At 40.1% G+C, this 25717-nt stretch overlaps 1 protein-coding gene across 1 annotated transcript; it reads right to left on the reverse strand.

The window, feature by feature from the left end:
- Positions 1–1757: 1757 nt before the first annotated feature.
- ATP6V0D2 (ATPase H+ transporting V0 subunit d2) lies at positions 1758–25463 on the reverse strand (the record flags this gene model as incomplete). The annotated part of the gene is made up of 8 exons (XM_082014985.1): positions 1758–1919; positions 2472–2549; positions 3933–4109; positions 7975–8052; positions 9924–10003; positions 15728–15906; positions 19058–19229; positions 25334–25463. 8 exons carry the CDS (start codon positions 25461–25463, stop codon positions 1758–1760), a joined length of 1056 nt encoding a protein of 351 aa, XP_081871111.1.
- Positions 25464–25717: the final 254 nt, after the last annotated feature.

Consider the following 25717-nt stretch of genomic DNA (forward strand, 5'->3'; position numbering starts at 1 on the left):
AGTACTTTCTTCATTGCAGTTTATGATATAGTTTGTGATATAGTTTGCAATACAGGTGTGAATTGGAAAGCGTTGGTCTGGGGAGTTTGACTGGGAAATACAAATTAAGACATGCAAGATAAAAGCAGTGCAAGGAAGCAACTACGCATGCCAAAATGAAATTGCAGTCCACGGATCTTACAGTTCAGTTTCTTTTTTTCTTTTTTTTTCTTCTGAAATACTAGATCTACTAAACAAAGAAGCCTCAATGTAGGGATAAGATTTGTGTTATTTTCCTACACACGTTTCTTTTTAGTCAATTTTTCTAAATACCTACAAAATTATTTCTAAAGGAAATTCTCTGAAAGTAGTTTTTGAAGTAATAATGTAAGGTTCACTGTGATTCACAATAAAGCAAAACATTTAAAATCTTCTCAATGCTCTATTAAATCAGTATGAGATGTTCTGGGCTATAACCCTTTGGTTACATTTACAGTTTAGGAACTGTGGTTTTAGCTATAAAAATTGTAACAATTTCTATTTTCATGTATGTATGCATGTGCAAATTATATATTATAGAGAGACATATATTCTATCTCAGTTCTTAAACCATGATGCCTGAATGTTTTCCATAACTCTGAGGTGTTGACATCAGATATATTTTATTCTTCTGTCTACTCAGCAGGAAGTGGATTTTATTTCTGTATTGTATTACTGGAGGCATAGTCAGCTGAAGATTGAGATTTGCTGTTGTGCAGCCTGAAACTAAGGAGTCATGTAGAAAATCAAGGAATGACCTGTTTCAAAGAGAAGAGATAAGAGGGCAAGTATTTTGAATGGAGTACGAAGGCAGAATGTTGATACGGCTTTCAAAATCCTTCCTTTTTCTTCAGCAGAATTAATCTTGTCGTGCTAAAATCTGGCTTCAACTGTTCACTCTATTTTTAGTTACTGATCTTAGCCAGGTCTTCAAATAGCTTAGAGCTGGTGTTGTTTGTGTCTGATGTAAAACTGATACAGACTTGGCTGGTATTTTCATTCATGTTTCATAATCTTCCCTAGTGCATACATGAAGACAGTATCTTTGGTGTGCTGGGAGGAGATATTTGTATTGATGTCGAGTAGATCAGACACCCGTTGTTTGACACTTACAGTGTTCCTCATGTGCCCATAAAGGAATAAGTGAAAATATTTTAATGAAAATGAAATTACTTATTTACAGTTAGCTGCGGAGAGGTCTCACAGTTAGAAAGGTTCAGGAAGTTCTCTTTTGAGATTCCTTAAGGGGAATCTCAGAGTAACCCTAAAGTTTCCCTCTTATGTGTGTATTAAGTCCTTCATACAATCTTGTATGCCATGAAGAAGACCGTAAGTGTAAGATAGAGGTAGTAGTTTAGCTGGCCCTTTGAGAAAACTGTTAATTCAAAATTAAGTCATTAAAGAGCTTTTCAAATGTCATTGATCGAAAGCTTGCTTCCACAAGAGAGAAAGAATACATACGTAAGACCTTGGAAGGAGTTTTTATTGATCAATTAAATTAAAATGGGCACAGTGGGGAACAAATCTAGCAACAAAAACTATGAATAAGCCCATTAATATTTCCTTATAAAGTAGTTGTATCTCTAATTGCATTACTTTTTCTTACACTGCTGTATATAAGGAGGATCATTAACACAATTTAAAACATCTGGTAAGAGTTAATTTTGAAATAAGATTTTTCTTCTTTTCTATGAAATAATGCATCTTTTCAGGCATTGTAGGATTATAAACTCTCAGATTTAGAAAATCGGGATGTAGTTGTTAATTTTGGTTCTGTGTCTCTGAGAAATGCATTCAGCAATCCATACAATATTCCTGCATTCTTGTTCCTTTAACTTTACATAGGCATAAAATACTCCAAAATGAAACTGGTTGCTGAATGCAAGCACATTCAGCTTTACCTGTTGAAAAGATGAGACAAGCATTACAATAAAATATTAAACGTGGCAAATGTGATTTTTATATGGTAGCCTTTTATGATCAAGATTTCTATGTAACTTTGCAACCATGACTGTATTTAGAGTCTCTTGAGTATAAATATAATTGAAATGTCATCTCTGGATTAATTTTGGTAATAGACTACAGCAACATTACATGTAAGTGAAGGACAGTGGTGAAATATCTTCTTCAGTAGACTATTCAAAAGAAAATTCATTAAGCTGTTTGAGATGGCTTTTGAATCCACATGAGATGGCTTTTCACAAGGCTATCAGGGTTGGCAGTTCTATAACTAGTCTTCAAAAGAATGCCCTGGGATTTATTTTATTTAAAAAGGTAAATCATTCTATTTTCATTCAGCCAAATGTTGTCAGGCGTAGAAATACTGTGTTCTTGAATACGAAGCTGAATGATGCAGTATAGTAGAATCAAAAGCCTAGTAACTCATTCTTGTTTTAAATGTTACTCCAGATGGGTAACTTTCATTTCGATATTTTAAGGTTAGAAGCTCTTACCTCATGTTCAAAAAATGCATCTTCCAGTGTCTTTTCACCAGTGCCACTCCCTACACCTTCAAACACAGCCTTGTATTCCTAAAAGCATAGACAACCACACAATGGAAATAAAGTACTTTTGCATTCTGTGCAGCACAGATACCTTACATTATTAATTAATCTACATTAAGTTATCTTTCTATATAGGAGAACTCATGTATAAATTACAGTTCTACATAAATCAAAAGTTAAAAGCATATAGTCAGCAAAAGAAAGAAAAATCACATTTGTTCTTGTATTTCTTACCGTCATTCCTACAACTTAAAATAATTTACTGAAGGCACTAAAAGAGACTTATTGTAGAATGACACATGACCTTTCACTCCTTTAGACAGAGAGCACTCAACTTCTTGTACAAATAGTATTCATCAGAGCCAGAGCTGTAAATGGAGCCAAAACCCTGAACTCTGATCCTCACATGGCTGCTCATTTTATTTCCAGTAGTCAGCGGGATTTGCATTATCTGTTAATATTGTATCTAAATCCATTAGTCTGGTATGTCATCCTGGAATATTCTGCCAGAGATTTTTTTACTTCATTTCTTACGTGTTACATTTCTGTGTGATTTCCTTCTCTGTGTATTTGTTTTGTTTTTCCTATGAGGTGGCAGTGCAGTATAGGTCTAGTACAGTGGTTCCCAAATTCATCTAAATATCCCACCATCACATGAATAGACTTGCTCCGTACCACACTGACATGGTGACACGTGCTTCTAACGTTCTGCTTATGTGCATGTCCAGCTTTGTGTCTTCTGTGGAAAAAGCAGTAGACCAGACATAATTCTGTTTTGTGTACCTATTTGGAGGTAGCTTAAATATTATAGGTAGCCAGAGTATGACAGTTAATTCATAGAGCAAGTGTTGCATATTGGTTCATCTTTAATAACAGCACTAGTCGCCTCAGTATTAACAACTTGATCTACTTCTTTGATTCAATCAGTGATTTAGAGAAATATTTTCAGAAGGGCATTTTTATGGTACAGTAGTAATAAATCAGGTTTGCATTCATCTGTGACATGAATTGTTTGGTCAACTCATTTTAAAATTACTTATGCTTTTGCTCAAAATCTCGGAGGCAGCAGCTGTGAAGTGAAACTCAATTTGGAAAGGGTTCATGAATTAGGAAGAGTTTGGTTTACTAGAATGTGATTTGGTCTTATTTAAACATCACTGTGAGAGGAGCTTTGTATTGCACTAAGGAAATGTCATGGTTTAGCCCCAGGTAATGATATATCTTATGTCCTCCTATCAAAAGCCTTTGATTCCATATACTTCTTTATGGGATTTTCTGTATCTTTGCTGACTTTTTTCTCTCACAAAAATGCTTTTAACTTATGTGAATACTCTTTAAAATTTTGCTGACATCAAGAGACATTAAGTTTTTGTATTTTGGCTTTTTGTTTTAAGAAATTAGATTACATACTGCATAGTAATCTGCAACACACTTCACTTGCTCGTAGTCATCTGCATTGGCCAACAGGTGTAAGCCTTCTGGATATAGTTTTCCACAGGTTGGATACAGCTTCTCTCGGTCATCTTTACTCAGCTCAGTGCCAAATGAATTAATGGTGATGATAAAGGCACGTCTGTCTGCCTCAAACTTAATATGCAAAACAAAAAATAAAGCGGTGTATTAGAGATCTCATTCTAAATTAAGGTAGGGTTTTGGGGTTTTTTTTTCAGTAAGCTAAACTGTGGAAACAAAAAAAAGTGGACTTCAGAGTACTAGAAACATACCTTATTTTAAAAATTTTAAATCCTTATTTGCAAATACTTGTTAAATTTTAACTTGAAAATCAAACAGTGTTTTGCAAGCACAGCTTTTATTCTGTGATTTTTGTACTGAAAATACCAGCTCTGCTACTTCCTCATTTCCCTACTTAGTTACACAGATGTTGACAACAAAAAATGTCCTCACACACCCTTTTGATGTTACGAAATAATACTCTTATATATAATAATAATGTCAAGATGGGACCAAGAATCAATAGTACTGTTGTGGGGTAATCCAGAGTGCTGTTGAGAGTAAAGGTTGAGTGGAAATCAGGAAAAAAAAATAGTTTCTGAATGCACATATTTAAAACAATAATTTAATAAGGTGGAGACGGCTGTTTACTTGCCAAGTTAAAGTTTGCAAGTGTTTCAAATAACAGTTAATTTTTAACGCATAGAATCAAGGGCTATATTTCTTCTGCCAGGTTTAGATGCACTCAGTATCTGTATTTTTGCTCAGCAGAAGACTGAAAGTCATTCTAATGTCTAGATCCCAGATTGTTCTTTTGTACAAGGCAAAATTTCACTTGCCATTCTTAGAGTATGAATAAAAAATGTAATGTTAAATAAAAATAACCTTACTCAATTCTGTCTGATTTAAATCTATTATTCTGTCTTGAGATCTAAATTGACTATGGCTTTATTTCATACAATCATAGAGTCATAGAATAGTTTGGGTTGTTAGGGACCTCCAAAGGTCATCTAGCGCAACCTCCCTGCAATAAGCAACTAGATCAGGTTGCTCAGAGCCCCGTCCAACTTGACCTTGAATGTTTCCAGGGATGGGGCAGCTGCCACCTCTCTGGGCAACCTGGGCCAGTGTTTCAGCACCCTCATTGTGAAAAATGTCTTCCTTATATCTAGTGCAAATCTACCCTCTTTTAGTTTAAAACCATTACCATTTCTTTCCTCTATTGCTTACTTTCATGTTGTAGAACAGCAGAGCCCTTGCTAATTGCAGGGATTATGCAATAAAATCTTCCAAGTGAAGCATGTACAGTATATGCACATTTTAGGCAGCTTGCAAAACTTCTTACGCTGTGAATTTTTGAACTGTTTTAAACAGAAAGGTATTCTTTTCCTGTTGAGTAACAAGACTCCAGTTGCAACACCGTTCTACAACTTCATCAGATAAGCACATATTCGTAGATCCTACTCCTGTGTGCTGGAACACACAGTACAGGGACCCAGCTGCCCTCCGGCCCTAACTTGAGAGTAAGGAAAATGAATAAATGATAGATAATGAGAAGAAAATAAGTGTGCTTGGAAAGATTTCTAGCTAATGAATAACAGGGCCAAATTTCACTTGCTTTATTAATATGAACAGGCATATCAGCCCTAGTGAAACTGTTTTGGAAGGACAAATGCTTTGGTTTTTTTTAAAGCCATGTAGCATCTAGCTGTTTGATTTGTAATATTTTATCAGGGGAAAAAAGCATGCCTAGATGCAATTGCAACTAATGCTAGCAGGTCTGGGGCCTCATTCTGTGTCTCCCAGTTTGAGAAAATTTGCAGGACCAGTCCCATCCATACAGACCTCTCAGTTCATTGAATTTTTGGCACATGAAGTGAGTAAGGCCATGAGGCAGCTATTTGGTGACTTGCGCCATTTGATTGCTGGAGGTAGAGGTGGAGTCACCAGATGGCCATTTCCTAAGTGCTTGCATTTCCATAAGGGACAACTGAAGTATCACGTCTGCTGCTTGAGAATTAGCATGGGGCCCTAAAAACAGGCACAGCACTAGTGCAGTCCTGCAGTTTCTTGCCAGATTCTGGGTTAAACATGCAATGTTTGTTGTCCATGGTGGAAGAGAGATTGTCAGTACTTTCAATGTGGAAGGTTGGCACTGTGTCTGGTGGTCAAGGAGCTGGGGAGCTAAATACCTCACCCTCATTCACAGAATCACAGAATCACTAGGGTTGGAAAGGACCTTCAAGATCATCAAGTCCAACCATTAATCCAGCGCCACCATGTTCCCTAAACCATGTCCTGAAGTGCCACATCCACACGTTTTTTGAACACTTCCAGTGATGGTGACTCCACCACCTCCCTGGGCAGCCTGTTCCAATGCCTGACCACTCTCTCAGTGAAGAAATTTTTCCTAATATCCGATCTAAACCTTCCCTGGTGCAACTTCAGGCCATTTCCTCTCGTCCTGTCGCTGGTTACTTGGGAGAAGAGACCAGCGCCCTCGTCATCACAACGCCACATTCTGACAGGGTCAGGTTGGTTGTCTTACATATAAGATTACAGACCAAATAGCAAGTATTCTTTTGAATAACTTGGGCTTTTTGTGAATTCAGCCATTAGCAATCTGCCCTATGTGTGTCTTCAGATTATTAAAATGTTATAGAAAAGGAAATCTTCTACAGAAAAAGTTTATCCTCCTAGCTGATTGACATTAGATAGGGATTTTAAAGCAGCTTATCACAGACCAAACTGTTACAACTGGTGCAAAGAGAGTTTTACAACGTGCTTAAACTAATGTTGGTAAGTAATCTGCTCTCAGCATGAATTTCTAGCTCTTGGGCTTTCTGAAAAATCTGAATAAACTGTGGAAAATGTCTTTACCTCTGCCAACCAATCTCTTAATTTTTATATTTCAGAAAAGAATAGTCAAAATGCCCAATTTCTGTTCAAATTAACTTGATTAAGAATATTTTCTTTAGAACATAAACTGAAACATTATGAACTGGTTAAATAAAATATGAAAGTGTATTCCCTTTTAGGACATTGTTCATAAAATGTAATTTAGGCTCATTCTTCCTTCAGGATTGAGCTCCCAGGGTTATTATCTCTCTCCTATAATGCAAACTTTTAGTGTGACATCATCAGGGCTCAGTGAATTTTCTTCCATCAGTTTCCAGGGTGTAAGTTTTGCTTATCCAGAAAAAAAGACTCCTGGAAGCAAATGGGTGATCTGGCTCTCAAAGTCTGCAAAGAATTATGATAAACTATGTGAAAAGAAAAAAACTGAGCTGAATGCTGAGAACTCAATTTTAGGAATTTCTGCATCTTTTATTACAATAACAGATATAAAAATATCATTCACTATGCTGCATGTATGCTTTGGGGAGGAGGATGTTAGGAATTCTGCATGTCGTGGAAAAAATAAATATTAAACTTTTCTGAGTTCAGACCAAAATGAAACATGTAATGTTGGACTTTTATATATAACACTAGTTCTAAAGGTCATTCAACTCTTAACTTCAATCATTAATTTTAATGGGAGAGTAAACAAACATAATAGTGCCGTGAAGCTTAAAGATTATTAATTAGAAAATATACAGTAATGCCAAGACCTTAGCTATCCCAAATTTAATTTTGAGCTAGGAGGTGTAAGAATAATGCACTTTTTTAGTTTTTCTACATAATACAGAAAAAACATTACGGGGCAACAGTTTGAGATTAGTGAACTATTTATTCTGTTCTGCTCTATGTTATAGAAAAATATTAACTGAGGCTAACTCCCCCCTGGTAATGGACTATCTGCTTCTCTAGTCAAGAGATAAAAGTCATCCTAGAATAAAGTTTTCATCAGACCTTAGAAAAACAGTTATTTTTCAGAGAAGAAGCAAACATTTGACAAATAACTTTGTAAATCGAGAGAGAAGGAACAGGAAAAACAAAATAACCTAATTATGAAAACATTCTGGAGTACTTTCATGTCCAAAGACTGAATTTTTCTTACCTCGAGAATAGGTCTCATGATTTCTGCTGTAGTACCACCTTGTTTTTCACAAAACTTATAGAATGCCTCAAGATAAGACTACATGAAAGAAGAAGAGAGATATTTTAAATGCTACTTAAGACCTGCACCAGCACAGCACATAGTCATGGACCTAATTTTTAAATACTTCCATTAACTTTGACAATTCTACCTATGAATTTAAATTCAAGTATGTGCTTAAAGACTTTGCTGGATTTTAAGCTGAAATATTAAAATGCAAATGCCTTGTCATTACAGTATGGGTTCAAATATTTCTTAAAATTGTTATAGGACAAATATTATGGTTTTTTTGCTCTCTAAAGAAGGAACTTCTTGAGTTCCATTGAGCTTCCACTGCATAATAAGCAGATGGCTGAAGGAAACTGCATTTATAGTGTGGAGGAGGGGATTTGGGAATATGCCATGGCTGTTGGGCCAGCACTATGAGGATACACAAACTAATCTCTACTGCTCTACCCTAAACCCTGGATTAAGGCAGAACAGCAGACAAAGCTTCTGTAATACTGGCCTGCAGAGCCCTCTGGTCTATTAAGGTTTCTGGCCTTTGCACCCATTTCAAAGTACATGTGCAGGAAGGACCCTAAATATCTCAGAGATGCTGTTCCCTCTGCCTCCCTATCCTCCAAAATACTGTCTTAGGCAACATTTATGTTATCAAAATGCATTTGCTACAACTTTGCACAATCTTGTTAAAAGAAGCTGTCACTAACTATGCAATTTCATGAATTTTAACTGGAGACATGTCAAGGGGGATCTGCTGCATGGGATTATGTGTTAGGTTCTGTATAGTGCTATCTGATAGTAGAGCTGAAACATAATTGATCACATTGACAGCTGAAGCACAGGAGACAGGATATATTAATAATTTAGAAGTGTTTGCAGAACGATCCCCCGATACTTAGAAGAGTGAGAAGAAAAAACAAAAAAATAGATTTAGCAAGTGTAAATGTGTGGTTATCCACACAGGATATAAGAATCAAATCTGTATGTTATCGAATGGAAAAAAGAGTGTCTAGTTTAGTAGTACTATAAAAAGAATTAATATACTTGGGCATAACTGATGTTGTTTTGAATGAGAGGAAGTAGCAGAATATTTAAGAATCAAATACTGGCTTGGGAATTCATAAATGTCATTTGTAAGACAAACAGAAGAATTTTTCTTCTTTCCCCCCAGTACAATCAGATCACTGTAAGAATACTTCCTGCAGTCTGGGGCATCCCCTGTGAAAGAAAGATAACAAAGAACTTGGAGAGAATGTGCCAGCAGGAACCATTAACAGAATGAAATATGTATAGCCTTTAAAGAGACCATCCTAAGAGTATTGACCTGTGTGCTAATATTTGTAAAGTACTTTGAAAATGCAAGGCACATATTAGATGCATAGCCTTACAGCAGTGTGCTGTAGCAATGCTAAAGATAATCTAAAAAGGGAAAAAATTATACAAAACCCTAAAGTAAAAAAAAAAAAAAAAGCATTAACTAGACTCAAAGCAATTAGTCCTTTTCAAATCACATCTACCTTTTATAAATAAAAATAAATGTTAGCCGAAAGCCTGTCTAGGCTCACTTAAGAGCTAACAGTTCTGTGGCATTTGGTAGATCACTGAGTTACTCATAAACAAATGGATCTGGATATTAGCCTGACATCTAAAGCATTTTCATTAATGAGGTATAAATTAGAATTTGGATACAGACCTAAAATTTGAAAACTGTCCAAACAGTGGAGTAGAAATGAAAGGAGCTAGATATGATTCTTGGACTTGTCATCAGCCAGGTGACCTTAGACAGCTTGCTTTATCTCACCATGCTTCTGTTTCCCCATCCATAAAACAGGGCTAATGATACTGACCTCCTTTTCTGAGACACTTTGAAAAACCCCAGGTATTATCATTCAGTTGCAAGAACTTGCCTTGTACAGTTTGTTGCGCATTATTTCAATGTTCATTTCATCCAGGTCATTTTCAGACAAGCAGTCTTGAAAGAAAGCAGCTGAAAGCAGAGTTTATTATATTGCAGTATAAATCTACATGCCGATAATATGCATCTCCTGTCTATTGCCATTCACCATTGCGTGAGCAAGGATCTGAGGTTTCTGTACAAGAGTGATGAGATATAACAGAGAGGAAGAGAAATCCTCTTGATTTTCCCCTTATCCTCCTATTCCCTCCTTTTTAATGAGAATCTGCTGTGTGGGGAATCAATCAGTGCCGCAGCCAGAGTCCACATCTCCAGAGAGAATCAGATGAGAAATGCTAATGAAAGCCCTAATCTTCTCTGAAGTATATAGTTCGGGCATTAGGGAGATTTTCTAGTGAGGAACATGAAAAATAATTTTTAATCATGCAGGCATTTTGCAATTTTTAACGAAAATCCTCTCTCCTATTTTCCCTCTTCCTCTTTGGATAAGTCTGTAGTGGGGGAAAGGCAACAGGTTGCAAATATTAAGGGGCACAAGCTTTGACCTTTACCATCTGTGCTTCCAGGTCCTCTGCAGAACTGGCTAAAGAGCAAGCTTTTAAACAGGGAGGCAGAGGATGAAGTTCATCTGTGCAGGTGGACTGCTTAAAAATACTGTATTCATAACCGACAAAAGTATTGCCAATCCCTCGCTGTTCCTAAGCCATGTCCATGGGAAAGACCAGTACTGCTTGGCAGAGAGCGTTGTCTCAGACAGTGGCAATGGAAGATGGTAAAGAGAGCGTGTGAGCCTGCCTGTGTTTTCACAGAATCACAGAATCACTAGCTTGGAAAGGACCTTCAAGATCATCAGGTCCAACCATTAATCCAGCGCCACCATGTCCCCTAAACCATGTCCTGAAGTGCCACATCCACACGTTTTTTGAACACTTCCAGAGATGGCGACTCCACCACCTCCCTGGGCAGCCTGTTCCAATGCTTGACCACCCTCTCAGTGAAGAAATTTTTCCTAATATCCAATCTAAACCTCCCCTGGTGCAATTTGAGGCCATTTCCTCTTGTCCTATCACTAGTTACTTGGGAGAAGAGACCAACACCCTCGTCGCCACAACCCCCTTTCAGGTAGTTGTAGAGAGCGATAATGTCTCCTCTCAGCCTCCTCTTCTTCAGACTGAACAAGCCCAGTTCCCTCAGCCGCTCCTCATAAGACTTGTGCTCCAGACCCCTCACCATCTTCGTTGCCCTTCCCTGGACATGCTCCAGCACCTCAACATCCTTCTTGTAGTGAGGGGCCCAAAACTGAACACAGTATTCAAGGTGCGGCCTCACCAGTGCCAAGTACAGGGGCACAATCGCTTCCCTACTCCTGCTGGCCACACTATTCCTGATACAGGCCAGGACGCTGTTGGCCTTCTTGGCCACCTGGGCACACTGCTGGCTCATGTTCAGCCGGCTGTCAACCAGCACCCCCAGGTCCCTTTCCGCCGGGCTGCTCTCTAGCCACTCCTCCCCAAGCCTGTAGCGTTGCATGGGGTTGTTGTGGCCAAAGTGCAGGACCCTGCACTTGGCCTTATTAAACCTCATACAGTTGGCCTCTGCCCATCGATCCAGCCTGTCCAGATCCCTCTGCAGAGCCCTCCTACCCTCCAGCAGATCAACACTCCCACCCAACTTGGTGTCATCTGCAAACTTCCTGAGGGAGCACTCGATTCCCTCATCCAGATCATCAATAAAGATATTGAACAAGACCGGCCCCAGAACCGAGCCCTGGGGAACACCGCTTGTGACCGGCCGCCAGCCGGATTTAACGCCGTTCACCACAACTCTCTGGGCTCGGCCATGCAGCCAGTTCCTCACCCAGCAAAGAGTACACCTGTCTAAGCCTCGAGCTGCCAGTTACTCCAGGAGAATGCTGTGGGAGACACTGTCAAAGGCTTTACTAAAGTCTAGGTAGACAATGTCCACAGCCTTTCCCTCATCCACTAGGCAGGTCACCTGGTCCTAGAAGGAGATCAGGTTGGTCAAGCAGGACCTGCCTTTCATGAACCCATGCTGGCTGGGCCTGATCCCTTGGTTGTCCTGCAGGTGCCCTGTGAGCACTCTCAAGACCAACCGCTCCATAATCTTCCCCGGTACAGAGGTCAGGCTGACAGGCCTGTAGTTCCCAGGATCCTCCTTCCGGCCTTTCTTGTAGAAGGGCATCACATTGGCAAGCCTCCAGTCTTCTGGGACCTCCCCTGTTAACCAGGACGGCTGATAAATGATGGAGAGTGGCTTGGCAAGCTCCTCTGCCAGCTCTCTCAGTACTCTCAGGTGGATGCCATCAGGCCCCATAGACTTGTGGGTGTCCAGGTGGTTTAGCATGTCCTTGACTGCTTCCTCCTGGATTATGAGGAGTACATTGTGCTCTCCATCCCCGTCTTCCAGCTCAGGGGGCTGAATATCCTGTGGATACCTGGAGTGGCTATTAAAGACTGAGGCAAAGAAGGCATTAAGTACCTCAGCCTTGTCCTCGTCCTTGGGCACAATGTTCCCCGCCATATCCAGTAGGGGATGGAGATTCTCCTTGCCTCTCTTTTTGTTGTTAATATATTTGTAAAAACATTTTTTATTATCCTTTACGACTGTGGCCAGACTGAGCTCTAGCTGGGCTTTTGCCTTTCTAATTTTGTCCCTGCTTGACCTAACGAGATCCTTGTACTCGTCGTGAGTTGCCTGCCCCTTCTTCCAGAGGTGATAAACTCTCCTCTTTTCCCTGAGTCCCAGCAAAATCTCCCTGTTCAGCCAGGCCGGTCGCCTTCCCCGCCAGCTCTTCTTACGGCACATGGGGACCGCCTGCTCCTGCACCTTTAAGATTTCCTTCTTGAAGACTGTCCAGCCTTCCTGGACCCCTTTGTCCTTCAAGACTGTCTCCCAAGGGACTCTCTCAACCAGTGACCTGAACAGGCCAAAGTTTGCCCTCCGGAAGTCCATGATAGCAGTTTTGCTGACCCCTCTCCTTACTTCCCTCACAACCGAGAATTCTATCATGTCGTGGTCGCTAAGCCCAAGACGGCCTCCGACCACCACATCTCTCACCAGTCCTTCTCTGTTTGTAAACAGCAGGTCCAGTAAGGCACCTCCCCTGATGGGCTCACTCACCAGCTGCGTCAGGAAGTTATCCTCCACGCACTCCAGGAACCTCCTAGACTGTTTCCTCTCTGCCGTGTTATACTTCCAGCAGATGTCCGGTAGGTTGAAGTCGCCCACAAGAACAAGGGCCAGTGAACGCGAGACCTCCGCCAGTCACTTATAGAATGTCTCATCTGTGTCTTCATCCTGGTTGGGTGGTCTGTAACGGACTCCCAGCAGGATATCTGCCTCATTGGCCTTCCCTCTCATCCTTACCCACAAGCACTCGACTTGGTCTTCACAATCATTGATTTCTATGCAATCAAAACACTCCCTAACATACAGAGCCACCCCACCGCCTCTCCTTCCCTGCCTATCCCTTCAGAAGAGCTTATAGCCATCCATTGTAGCACTCCAGTCATGAGAAGCATCCCACCATGTTTCTGTGATGGCAACTACGTCATAGCTGTCGCGCTGCACAATGGCTTCCAGCTCCTCCTGTTTGGTGCCCATGCTGCGTGCATTGGTGTAGATGCACCTGAGCTGGGCTATCGATTTCAACTCCAGCACGTTGAACCTACCCCTAGGTTCAACTCTAGTGAGCCCAGTTTTATCCCCTCCCCCCTCCAAATCTAGTTTAAAGCCCTCTCAATGAGGCCTGCCAGCTCATGAGCAAGAATCCTTTTGCCCCTTGGCGTCAGTTGTACTCCATCAGCTGCGAGGAGGCCCGGTGCCGTGTAAACCGCCCCGTGGTCTTCTTCCTTCATACTCCCCCAGCATCCAAGTTTTGGATGAATATTGGAGGATGTAGCCCTGACAGTTCCCTTTAGTATCTCTTTGTAGGTTCGTTGACTGAGAATTTGTCCCATCTGTTTAAAAATGTGATACTACTCTCTGCTTTTACAAACCTGTTTAGCAAAAAAAATTCCAGAAATTTACTACCAGCTGTGTAAAAACAAAATTTTGTATTTTACCTGTTTTAAAACTAGTTTTCTGCTGGGATTTGGTCTACTAATAGATTTGATAAGCAATGGTTCGCAGCTCACTATGGACAAACCTCAGGACTTTGTAAACATTGACCGTATCTTTCTTTGGCCTTGTCCTTTCCAAATTGCAGTCCAGCCTTTCTATTGTGTCTGCACATGATGGCACTAAGCCCCTTGTTCATTTTAGATGTCCTTCACTGTACCTTTTCTGATTTCCCTGTATGGGGTGTTGGCATGGGGAGCTGCAGGGCAGCCTCTGTGAGGGGAGGCCCCATGCCTGACACAGCAGGTTCCAGCTGGCTCCGACAGACCCACCAACAGGACACAGCCGAGCCCCTCAGCCAAGCTGGTGGTGCCTCTGGGAAAATATATTTAAGAAAAGGCAAAAAGTCAGGATGTAGAGAGGAGGAGGGAAAAAAATTTTGAGAAACACCAAGGTCAGAGAAGGAGGAGGAGGAGTCACTCCATGGTGGTGGAGCAGGTGCTCCCTGCTGCCTGCGGAGGACTTGCGCTGGAGCAGATGCTGCTGACAGGGACTGCAGCCTGTGGAGAGCCCGTGCTGGAGCATAGAATAAGTGTGAGGAGGAAGGAGCGGGAGAGAGAAACCACCACATACTGACTGAAAACTTCTCCTGCTCCTTGCGCCACTCACCGCCTCTCCAAAGGGACCGAGTGTAACCTGCAGTGATAACAAGGGCGGAGGAGAGGAGCCTGGAGCGGAGGAATGGGAAAGTGGGGAGGAAAACTGTTTTCCCCAAGAATGTAAATGTTTGTTTCTTTCTGTTTGTTTGTTTGTTTGTTTCCTAATACCTGAGTCAGTAATTAAATATCTTTGTATTAATCAACAATAAATCAAGTTAATTTTCCCCAAGTTGAATCTGTTTTGCCTGCAACGGTACTTGGTAGGTGATCTCAAGCCACAAGCTCCCTTTTCCCCCCTGCCCTGTTTTCTCCCCGCCGGTGCTGGGGTTTGAGTGAGTGGCTGGGTGGGAGTTTGGCTTCTGTCTGGGGTGAACCCACCATGCCTTCTTGAGAAGCAGAACCTAAATCCACTGACACTACTCAAGATGAGGGCACACAGTGGTTTCATGTAAGTTCAAATCCACCCAGTTCCATCTTATTCTCAGTACCCTTCCCAGCAGTGTTCCACAGCTGGTTAGTTTTTGTTTGTTCCCGTTGGCTGCTGTAGCACAGTGCGCAGAGTTTCATCCCAATTTCAGAATGTGACGTTCCCAAGCCTCGCTCTGTTTTGCTTTGAGACTTAGTTCTTCAAAACAGGGATTTTCTCTATGTTTGAATCATGCCCAAATCCTAAGAGGGAATCTAGGTTCTACCACAACATCTCTCGATCCTTAGTGAGGGATAGGCAAGATTTCATCTTGCATTTTTAATTATAGATGCAGGTGTTGAAATAAAAATCTAGATGCTATAAATCACTGGCTACTTTGGGTATAAAAGGTATCTATTACACTTCTTGAGTAGCATGTTTTCTTTGTGTCTGCTACCCAGGGTTGATACAGAAACTGTTAATAAATGTTACTAGAAAATGTCCTGAACACCACTTCAGAAGTGCTTCATGTTTTGTGTTACCAAAACACAGCATATCCAGTGGAAAACATGCTATTCCATCTGAGATGTTCTTAAGAATACAGGATGAGTAGTTTCAAAAAGCAAATAAGAAACAATTTAATGTTCCTACCTAATGGTGTGTCAACCAAAATTGCATTGAACAGCTCAGTGGGGTTTGAGGCAATGCTGACTGCTTCCATTTGCTCAAAACTCCCCAGTGGATGGCACTTCGGAACAAGTTCGGCTATGGGCCGCTGATGTAATGTGCCAGTTATTAAAAGAATTATGTTGTCAATCATGTAGCTGTACCTGTATTTGAAATAAAAAGTAAAAGAAATTAACCTTAGCTTTATAATGAATTTTCCTTTGTAAAAATACAAACCCAAGATTTTTGAAAAATTAGTAATAATACTAAAGCCAGAAACAACCACCGTATTTGCAGGTTTGTACACTCACTCTGTATCAATGTCTCATTTATCAAAAACAAACAGAAGTTTTTAAATAGCAGGTAGGTAACACAGAATATTAATTTGAAACACATTAATCTGAAATTAATTTGAGTTAGGGAAAGAGAGACTTTTCAAGTGTTTTCCCTCAGGAAGTTTTCAGACAACACCAAGCTGGGTGGGAGTGTTGATCTGCTGGAGGGTAGGAGGGCTCTGCAGAGGGATCTGGACAGGCTGAATCGATGGGCAGAGGTCAACTGTATGAGGTTTAATAAGGCCAAGTGCCGGGTCCTGCACTTTGGCCACAACAACCCCATGCAACGCTACAGGCTTGGGGAGGAGTGGCTGGAGAGCAGCCCGGCGGAAAGGGACCTAGGGGTGCTGGTTGACAGTCAGCTGAATATGAGCCAGCAGTGTGCCCAGGTGGCCAAGAGTGTCCTGGCCTGTATCAGCAATAGTGTGGCCAGCAGGAGTAGGGAAGTGATCGTGCCCCTGTACTCAGTACTGGTGAGGCCGCACCTTGAATCCTGTGTTCAGTTTTGGGCCCCTCACTACAAGAAGGACATTGTGGTGCTTGAGCGTGTCCAGAGAAGGGCAACGAAGCTGGTGAGGGGTCTGGAGCACAAGTCTTATGAGGGGCAGCTGAGGGAACTGGGGTTGTTCAGTCTGGAGAAGAGGAGGCTGAGGGGAGACCTTATTGCTCTCTACAACTACCTGAAAGGGGGTTGTGGCAATGAGGGTGTTGGTCTCTTCTCCCAAGTTACCAGCGCTAGGATGAGAGGAAGTGGCCTCAAGTTGTTCCAGGGGAGGTTTAGATTGGATATTAGGAAAAATTTCTTGACTGAGAGAGTGGTCAAGCATTGGAACAGGCTGCCCAGGGAGGTGGTGGAGTCGCCATCTCTGGAAGTGTTCAAAAAACGTGTGGATGTGGCGCTTCAGGACATGGTTTAGTGGGCATGGTGGTGTTGGGTTGATGACATGGACCTGTTGGAGAGGGTCCAGAGGAGGGCCACAAAAATGATCCAAGGGACGGAGCACCTCTCCTCTGAGGACAGGCTGAAAGACTTGGGGTTGTTCAGCCTGGAGAAGAGAAGGCTCTGGGGCGACCTTATTGCAGACTCCCAGTACTTAAAGAGGTCTTATAAGAAAGATGAGGACAGATGTTTTAGCAGGGCCTGTTGTGACAGGACAAGGGGTAATGGTTTTAAACTCAAAGAGGGTAGTTTCAGACTAGATATAAGGAAAAAATACTTCCCAATGACGATGGTGAACCACTGGCACAGGTTGCCCAGAGAGGTGGTAGATGCCCCATCGCTGGAAACATTCAAGATCGGGTTGGAGGGGATTCTGAGCAACCTGATCTAGTTGAAGATGTCCCTGCTGATTGCACAGGACTTTGACTAGATGACCTTTAGAGGTCCCTTCCAACTCAAACTATTCTATGACTCTATAACAAGTGACAATGAGCAGTATCAAAAAGTAAATCACCTGAGCTAGCAGCTTCTCTAGTTTGGGGTTTTATTATATCATATAGACCATCCGGTCAAAGAAGAAGTGCATGGGAATCTCAGCACTAAAACTGCAGAGTTCATGCAGGTGGACCTATCTTACAGATTTTTTCTCACTCAGCTTTAAACATCTTCCCATGAGGAAAGTAAGAACAGTTTCTCACAGATTTCTTCTTTATTGATAGAAGTTTTCTTTTCAGTAGACGTTTTCTATCAGCTTCTTACCAGTTTTACTGTCAGAGAGGCTGATAAGAGTTTTATTAGTGACTTGAAAATGTGAAAGCTATTCCCTTGGGATGCATATAACAGGGATACCAGTCTTCAGCTTGCATTGTTGATTCAGAACACAGCTAGAGACATATAGGGATCAATACAATCTCACACATAATCCGGGAGGGGGCTCAGGGATCTGGTGAAATGTAGTTCAATGATTTAATAATTGTGTTAAATATCTTAAACTAGTGTCTCCATTTATTAAAAAACAATAGTGTGCAGAGATAGTGTATACACATGTACACGTGTATGTCAGTCAGTGTGAGAAAAGAGCTGCCATAATTTTCATATTTTCACTTTCATTTCTCTGAAGCAAAAGGTGAACATTGTATGCCTCAGGTCACAGCTGTCCTAGGGCATTCTTTAAGATCCTATTTATATATTTGCCTAAAACTACTCAGATACACTTGACACAAAAAAAAAAAAGGACATTATTTTTCTGTTATGATAAAAATACACCTAAAAAGTAAACTGAGCAGTCTGCTGTTCTTGTTATAATATATTAAAAAAGATAAGATCAAAGGGAATAAATAGGTAAAATATTTTGCTGACATTTCACTAACCCATGTTGTTATACTGTTATAAAGCAGATCCTTGTTCTTAATGATAAGGCATTCATTGACAAATTTCATCTGTTTATAACTGTATTGAGATCAGAACTTTCTCTTCATCTGGCATTAAACAGCAATTGTACTTTTTTGAAAAGCTACTTGGATCTAAGTATCTTGCTATACACAGCATAATGTTCTTCTGGTTTTAATGGTCAAATGGTATAAAAAGTATGGCGGGTGTATGATGTGTCTTTCCCCCTTTAAAAAAAGTCTAGAACTTGCCACATGCCTAGGAATTAAAGCACTGCCCTGTACATCATGAAATTGCTAATCTTGCATGAATTACCCCCACAAACTTCATTTTTGCAAGTTCTCTGACTTAAATGATGTTTGAAAATTATAACCATTTTTCTCAAACTCTACCCCCCTTCCTGCCATTGTACACAGAAAAAATCTGCTTGTGTTCTTTGAAATTAGTAGTTGCAAAGACAACAGCTCTTCATATATATATTTTCAGAACTTATATTAGCAAATAAAGTATGTAATTGTTGCAGTATAAAAGTAATTTTGCTATTTGTGAAACTTAATAGAAATTCAAGTATGACGCATTTACACTGTTTTAACTTGCAGCTGTGCCTTTACTTTGAGGCTATGCGGTAAGCTATGTGGTAACATTACTTACGTGATAAAATTCAGAAAAGTGGCCAGTGGGTCAAAAGCATGGTTTCTAAAGTAATGAAATTCTGTGAGTAGTTTTGCTTTCAGTTTATCGTCGATGGTGGAAATAGTGAGAGGGCCAGTTTCGTTAGCCAAGAAGTTGCCGTAGTCTGTAGTCTGTAGATGTAACTTCAGATCTGAAATTAGATTCAAGGAAGGTCATGAGAATAAACTGTCATTATATTGTCTACAAACCAAATAAAAAGACTTTTAAAATGTTCATTTATAACATATTTTAATATTAAGGATCTAATTGTATTCTATTGAAAAAGTTTTGCCATAGATTTAACATACAGTAAATGCATGCAAATTTCTACTGTCTTCTACCAGTAAGACTTACTGCATGCCACAGGAAAGTACAAATAATTTATACCTTTGTCAGAAGTTTCACTGGCAACTTTAGTTTCCAGCCACACCAGGCACAGTGCTAATTACTGCTCTCCCAACCCCTTCCCAATCAGGTTAGTTCAATGTTTTGATTTCTCTGATTTATTCAGGGCACTGCTCTTGCACCATTATAATACATCAGTTGTTTTGTCTCCTGAATTCCTATGGACTGTTATGCATCATTACGAACCATCCTTTAACTTTGTTAAGGTCTTAAATTTTCATATGAAACATTTACAACTCAGGTAAGACTATAATTTTATGTTATCAGGCTGCCCAAAGAAAAGGAGAGAACACATCTTGCCTGTCGCAGGTTCTGGGCTCCAAATGGCTTCTCCAATGGAGCATTTGAAAGGGCACAGTTACACTCTCTTAGCATTTCTGGTTTGGCTTTGTCTGATTTATGGCTGCTACTACCAGATCCTGAGAAGCTGTTCCAGAAACACAGGTTATCATGTAATATTTTGTAATATCAGAGAATTCACTTGACAAATTTCCTCTGCTAGCCATTTTCTACCATGAGGCAAAAGTAAGGATTTTAATCAGTCCTTAATGTTCAATACAGTTTAACATTTCCTTTTAGAAAAGCTCCTACTGTACTGCACTGCATAATTATATTCAAGGGCTGTATTAAAACTACCATAAATTATAGATTGGGATAAAGTTATATGGTTTGGGCATTCATAATGATTAGATTTCCAAATAAAATTTGAAGTTATATTTAGGGAAATGGACAGCAACACTCCCACTGACTGAAAAAAAGGTGTACCTATAAGGGAAGTTAATATGCAGTTAGCAAGGTGTGCATTTATCAGCATAGTAGCTACTCTTTCCTAATTCCCCATGTCTGTACTTTCTTAGTATGCAATAAGGTTGCCTACACTGAGACTTAAAGCAAAAGAACTAGTACATGGCAAATTCAAACTCCTACGTCTAGCACTCTAGCTTACTGAGATAGATAACCCTTAGAGTTTTCTATGCAGTTTAGCTGCCACTCGAGCTCATTTTAGCAATTACATCAACAGACTCTTGGGTAGGACAGCCTTACTCAGCTAGCGCTCTGGAACTGTTGGCATTTCTTCAGATCTTCCTGCAATAGGCTGAACTTATGCTACCAGCGTAAACTAATTGCTGCTTAAAATTATACAGGTTGTCACAAAACCGTTGACAAAAGAAGGCAGAGGTAATTGGTCTTTCATCGGTCAGAGCCAGATACTAGGAAATATTCATAGTTTCAGTACAGGCTACCCTGTAGAAAGAAGAAAGAGCATCCAAATAGGAAAAACACACTCACTTAATTCAAAAAACAGAGAAAGGTAAGAAAGATTGAGAGATAAATAAAAATGTTGAATTATGCCCAGAAATGAGTCAGAATATGTAAGACCAACTTTTTCAAAAATCACTAATATTTTCATATCACATCTACATTTCCTGTGATTTTTACTTTCTCTCTTTATTGCAAAGATGGTAAAAATACTACCTCATTACATGCAGAGAGTTGAATTTCAGCTTTCCTCAATTCCTTTGCAGATGAACCACTGATACCTACCTTGAGCCACACTCTGCAAACGCATTCCGAACATGGTGGTTTTCAGAGGCTTAGTACCTAAGTACCTAAAGCAGACTGCAAACCCCAAATATCAGCCCCAAATATTGACCATTCTGAAGTGTGTTTAACATTGTCATGAGATGAACAGAAACCAAACCCCATTGATTTGAAAGTAGTTTGACAAGACTGTGTTACCTTCTCCTGTTCTATTGAGTGGCTTCAAACTCCATGCCCTAATGTAAGGCATGAAAAATATTAGCTATAACGTATTAAATATCCCCACCTGGCTCTCAAAAGCTATGGATGAAATACTATGCCTTGGAATATTGGATTTATGACCCTGTCACTTCCACAGCCTGCTTTAGGGAAGTATTTCTCCTAAATAATTTAATAAATGCCAGCATGCAGACTGTATGTAAGAAACAATATTCAACCCTATCTCATGGCCTTGGCCAAACCAATTGAGAAAACAGTCATCCACAAGCTCGGATACCATATAATATCAGTCAGGAATGTCATAATCAGAGTTCACACCATGGCAGAGTTCAGTGCAGCTCAGACTGCTCTGTGACTCTTAAATGATATTCTCTTGGCTGTTGGCATAAATAGGACCTGGGGACTAAGAGTCAGACACTTGCACTTAGTAATGCGACCTGATGACCTTGCAGGAGTAGATGGCTGAGCATTACAGGGGCTTCAGTCATTCCTGTTCACCAGAACTTTTAGTGATGGCAGCAGCTCCTTTTCTCAGGGGCTCTTGGAGATCTGCACAGGACCCTGGGCTTTTAAGCATGTCCAAAAGATCCCTAGGAAAGAAAATTCCTGTATTGCAGCTGTCAATATTATTGCCATCCGTCTGCATTGTGTATTTCCTCATACAATTATATGCAGGAAAATCATGTAGGAAATGTATGACTTTAAATAATGTGATTTTAAATCACATGATTTTACTCACATTGAAGAGCAACCAAACACAATTAACAGTATGTCTAAAGGCAATTAATGCACAGAGGGAGACTAGGTTAAGGGGAATGCAATTAAGACAGGGATGATGCTGATGAGAAAGACGGAGTATTGCGAGAACTTGAACAAGGCATTAAGCTGGTCTGTCAGCATCAAGCACATGGAGTCGTGTCCGACTGCTCTCTTCGACAGCCAGCTACCCCCAGCTTTTGGTTACACTGCTATTTCAGCCACCGCGCGCTGCCGCGTCCTGGCTCTGGCAAGTTAAGTGAACTTATTTCAGTGATGTTGGGGGGAGCAGAGCTGCGGTGCTTCTCCTGTGACTTCTCCCTTCTAGAGAGCAGTAATCTTTCCATCACACAAGGAAGCAAGGAAAGAATAAAGCGCTGCATTTACACACACCCCCCCCCATATTCTACTTCAAAGACTGTCGGCAGGGTTCTTCTGAGGACCCCGTTCCCCTGAAACAGATGACAACACAGGGCCAAACCAGGAGCACGCCATGTTGCCGAGGTTTCAGCCAATGTTGCAGCCCACAGGGTTTCCATGGAAATTATAATAATTCAAGCAAGCCCAAAAGGATGTCTAATTTAAGATGGAGGCCTCTTTTCTCTGTGTGGCCCTCAACTGAGAGGACACAGTGGTATCATAAGTCAATTAGCATCCTCCTTTTTTTCTTTCCCTCTCACTGTTATACTTTCTCTGTGATTATCAAGCAGATGTAAAGCACTAACCTACAGTTTTTCTTGTGGTTCTTCTGTACTGACATTATGGTTTCCCCTCTAGAGATAACAAAAACACTTTGAAATGAAAAGAGCTTTTTTATTCTATTAATGGGTTTCTTGGAATTGTTTTGATTTTATTTCTGCTTGTTTGTTTTAGCATATTTATAATATTTTTAACTTAGGCCAGTTTTTGTGGTGTGGTGCTATGCCACAGAATGCAGAATGGGGTAAATTTTTTTTAACCTTTTAATGTAAACCTTTTAGTAACCTTTTAATGTAAAGACGTGAACTGAAGGCACTATTAGACAAGCACAATAGTACTACAGTACAAATCCACATGTTGGAACTTTTAACTGGAAACAAAATGCAATGTATGCATAAAGCTCCATTTCTTACTTTAGCGATAAGGGTCTGTATCTTTGGTGCACTGTACACTCGTGGTGCAAGTTCAATATTACAGCATCCTACATGTGCAGAGAGATAAGTGTATTTTAGCCTCATGTACAAATCCAACACTTCTCATATTTTCATTATAAGTAATACATTTGGTAGGTAACTGGTGGGAATCTGTTAGCTGTCTAAAAGAAGTAGGAAAAGATACAGTGGAGAAAGAGATGTAGCTGAATAGAGAAAAAAGGGAAGTGATAGTGCATAGTAGAGATGTGCTTGTATGCGGGTTGACAAAGGCTCCTGATTCTGTTGCTGAAACAATTTGCATTCTAAAATTGAATGAACAACAGAAAGAAGAAGGTTCAAAAATGAAAATGTCATTGTTCTTTCTACTATAAATCTTACTTAGAAAAGGATTTTATCTCTCTGTTGTCATCTGTCCATCTGTTGCATGCTCTTAATAATGTTGAAGGTTTATATATCTCAGAAGTATTTGAAAACTACTTCCTGGTTGTAAATAACTTTCTTGTAGCATGACTTAAAATTTAGATAGTTTTTCTTAACTTTTTTTAACTTAACATGACCATCCTTCTTCTGGGAAGCATGAGGGGAAATCCTTTTTTCTTGTATGTTTTAAAAAACATTTAAACCTGTATATTTTCATCTTATTCAGAAGTAATCAGGATTTTTGGGGGTTTTTTAATACATGGAGCCTCTGATGACATCATTTATTGAGCTCCTCTGCAGGAGTAAGACTAAGGTTTAATAATTCCCTCATTCTGTCCTTTGTGTCTTTTGTAGGTGTTTGAAGCTTTATTAGCTTTTCTGAAGCCTGTATATTCATGGAGCAGGACTTTTTGACTTAAATAATTAAACACAATACAAAAAAATGTCTGTAAAGTCTTTAAGTTGCATAAATCACAACTGCTGGTACAAATAGGCTACAAAAGCTGTTGATTTTGTCCAGCTGACATAAGGAATAGATCTCAGTTCTCAGAGTAAGTGTATACATGTGTTCTGTGTGTCTAAACTGCCATTGTACGAAATGGAGCTGATACACCTCTCCAGCTTTTCAGCTGAAGTAGGTACTTGCACTTGGTCAGTTGAATAGTCTCTAGATCCCATTGCCTGTACTGACAATCTCTGCCTTAACAGTGAGAGGAACTTTATCCTGCTGACAGGTAAATACCTGCATATATCTATTTAAATGTAGTTGTTTTAATCTGCAAGATGAATGGCAAGCAACCTTCCCAGGCTTATGTTGCTGTTATATTAATAGTTTAGACAGCCTCAAAACTCCTTTGTATATGGGAATCATCAGGTTCTGCACTTCTCATTTCCCCAAATCCATTACTGCAAACATAAAGCAACCAATGCTTAAAACAGGGTGAGATCCCTATTTCTCCTTGTTTATTTTTCAAATTAATCTAATAGACTGCATGTTATAGAAATTATTTTGGTGTACAATCATAGCTTTTATTTTGGAGTCAGGGAAAGAAAATTTATGTTCCTTTGGAAAGGTGATTTTTTTCTGTCACATTTTTTTCCTGCCAAGTGTCTAGATGTATGTCATATGATTCTTGGTACAAGTCTGTCTTCATCAGGCTATGACCAGTCTTGGCCACAGAAAGCTGTTTTGGAAACTAGTGTGTGTTCTCTTTATTACTGTGTCAAAGTCACCTTGAAAAAAGCCTTTTTTTTAAAGCTTGAGAACAGTTCAGTTTTATCTTTGTGAAGTCTAGTTTTCTCTTCCTGGTAAGTAGAATGTCCCCTACTGCCCTAAAAGTCATGAAGTAATAGAGTACTAAAATTATATCTTTCATAGAGAAACTCAGAGCCAAATGGTAAGCTTTTAATAAGATTTTGGGAACTATTGTATCCATCTGAAATGATATGAAATTTCTATACTTGAACAGTTCTATAGCATGGTTAAAATCTGTGAGGAGGTTACCAATCTCCATAGGAATGCTGCAGATGAGATTTCCAAACCTTATCAGTAAACTAGAAAATCACATCATCTGGATTGCTTTGCAAATCAGTCTGTACAATACTAGGGTAACTCCTGTGGAAATCTATTAACTTAAATATGAGAACAGTTTTTCAAAGGACATCAGGGTCATCTCTGTTTTTTAAGATAAGCTCTCAATACTTCAGTCTTTTACCTTCCCTTCTTCAAAGGTCTAAGCAACAGTATTTCTTCCTAAATAAAATAAACCAGCAGACTTACCTTCTAGTGTCTCACACTGTGCTAAGTTGACATAGTCCGCACTTGTCAAGATCCCCGCTTTAAACCCTCGGACCAGACCCTCCAAGTAGCCATGGTCCACATTGAAGTAAAACTCTGAGTATCCTGGCATGGAGAAAAGATTTACTCTCTCTGCTGGATACTTGATGGTACCGAATATCTGCCACCAACTGTTTTCCTTCTTTTTGGAAGGAGTGACAAATAGTCACTGGTTTCCTGCCAGCCTATGGTTGTGTTTTACCAACTGGTTTCTTCCTGTTTCCTGCTCCTAGTGTAGTTCCAGTATAGTTGATGCTTACACAACAGCCAGCCAGCAAATCCAACTCCCTCCTGTCAGAGCCAGAAAATGAACCTATTATTGTTGAA

The sequence above is a fragment of the Phaethon aethereus genome (genome assembly GCF_964289735.1).
Source record: "Phaethon aethereus genome assembly, chromosome: 2".
Lineage (NCBI taxonomy): Eukaryota > Metazoa > Chordata > Aves > Phaethontiformes > Phaethontidae > Phaethon > Phaethon aethereus.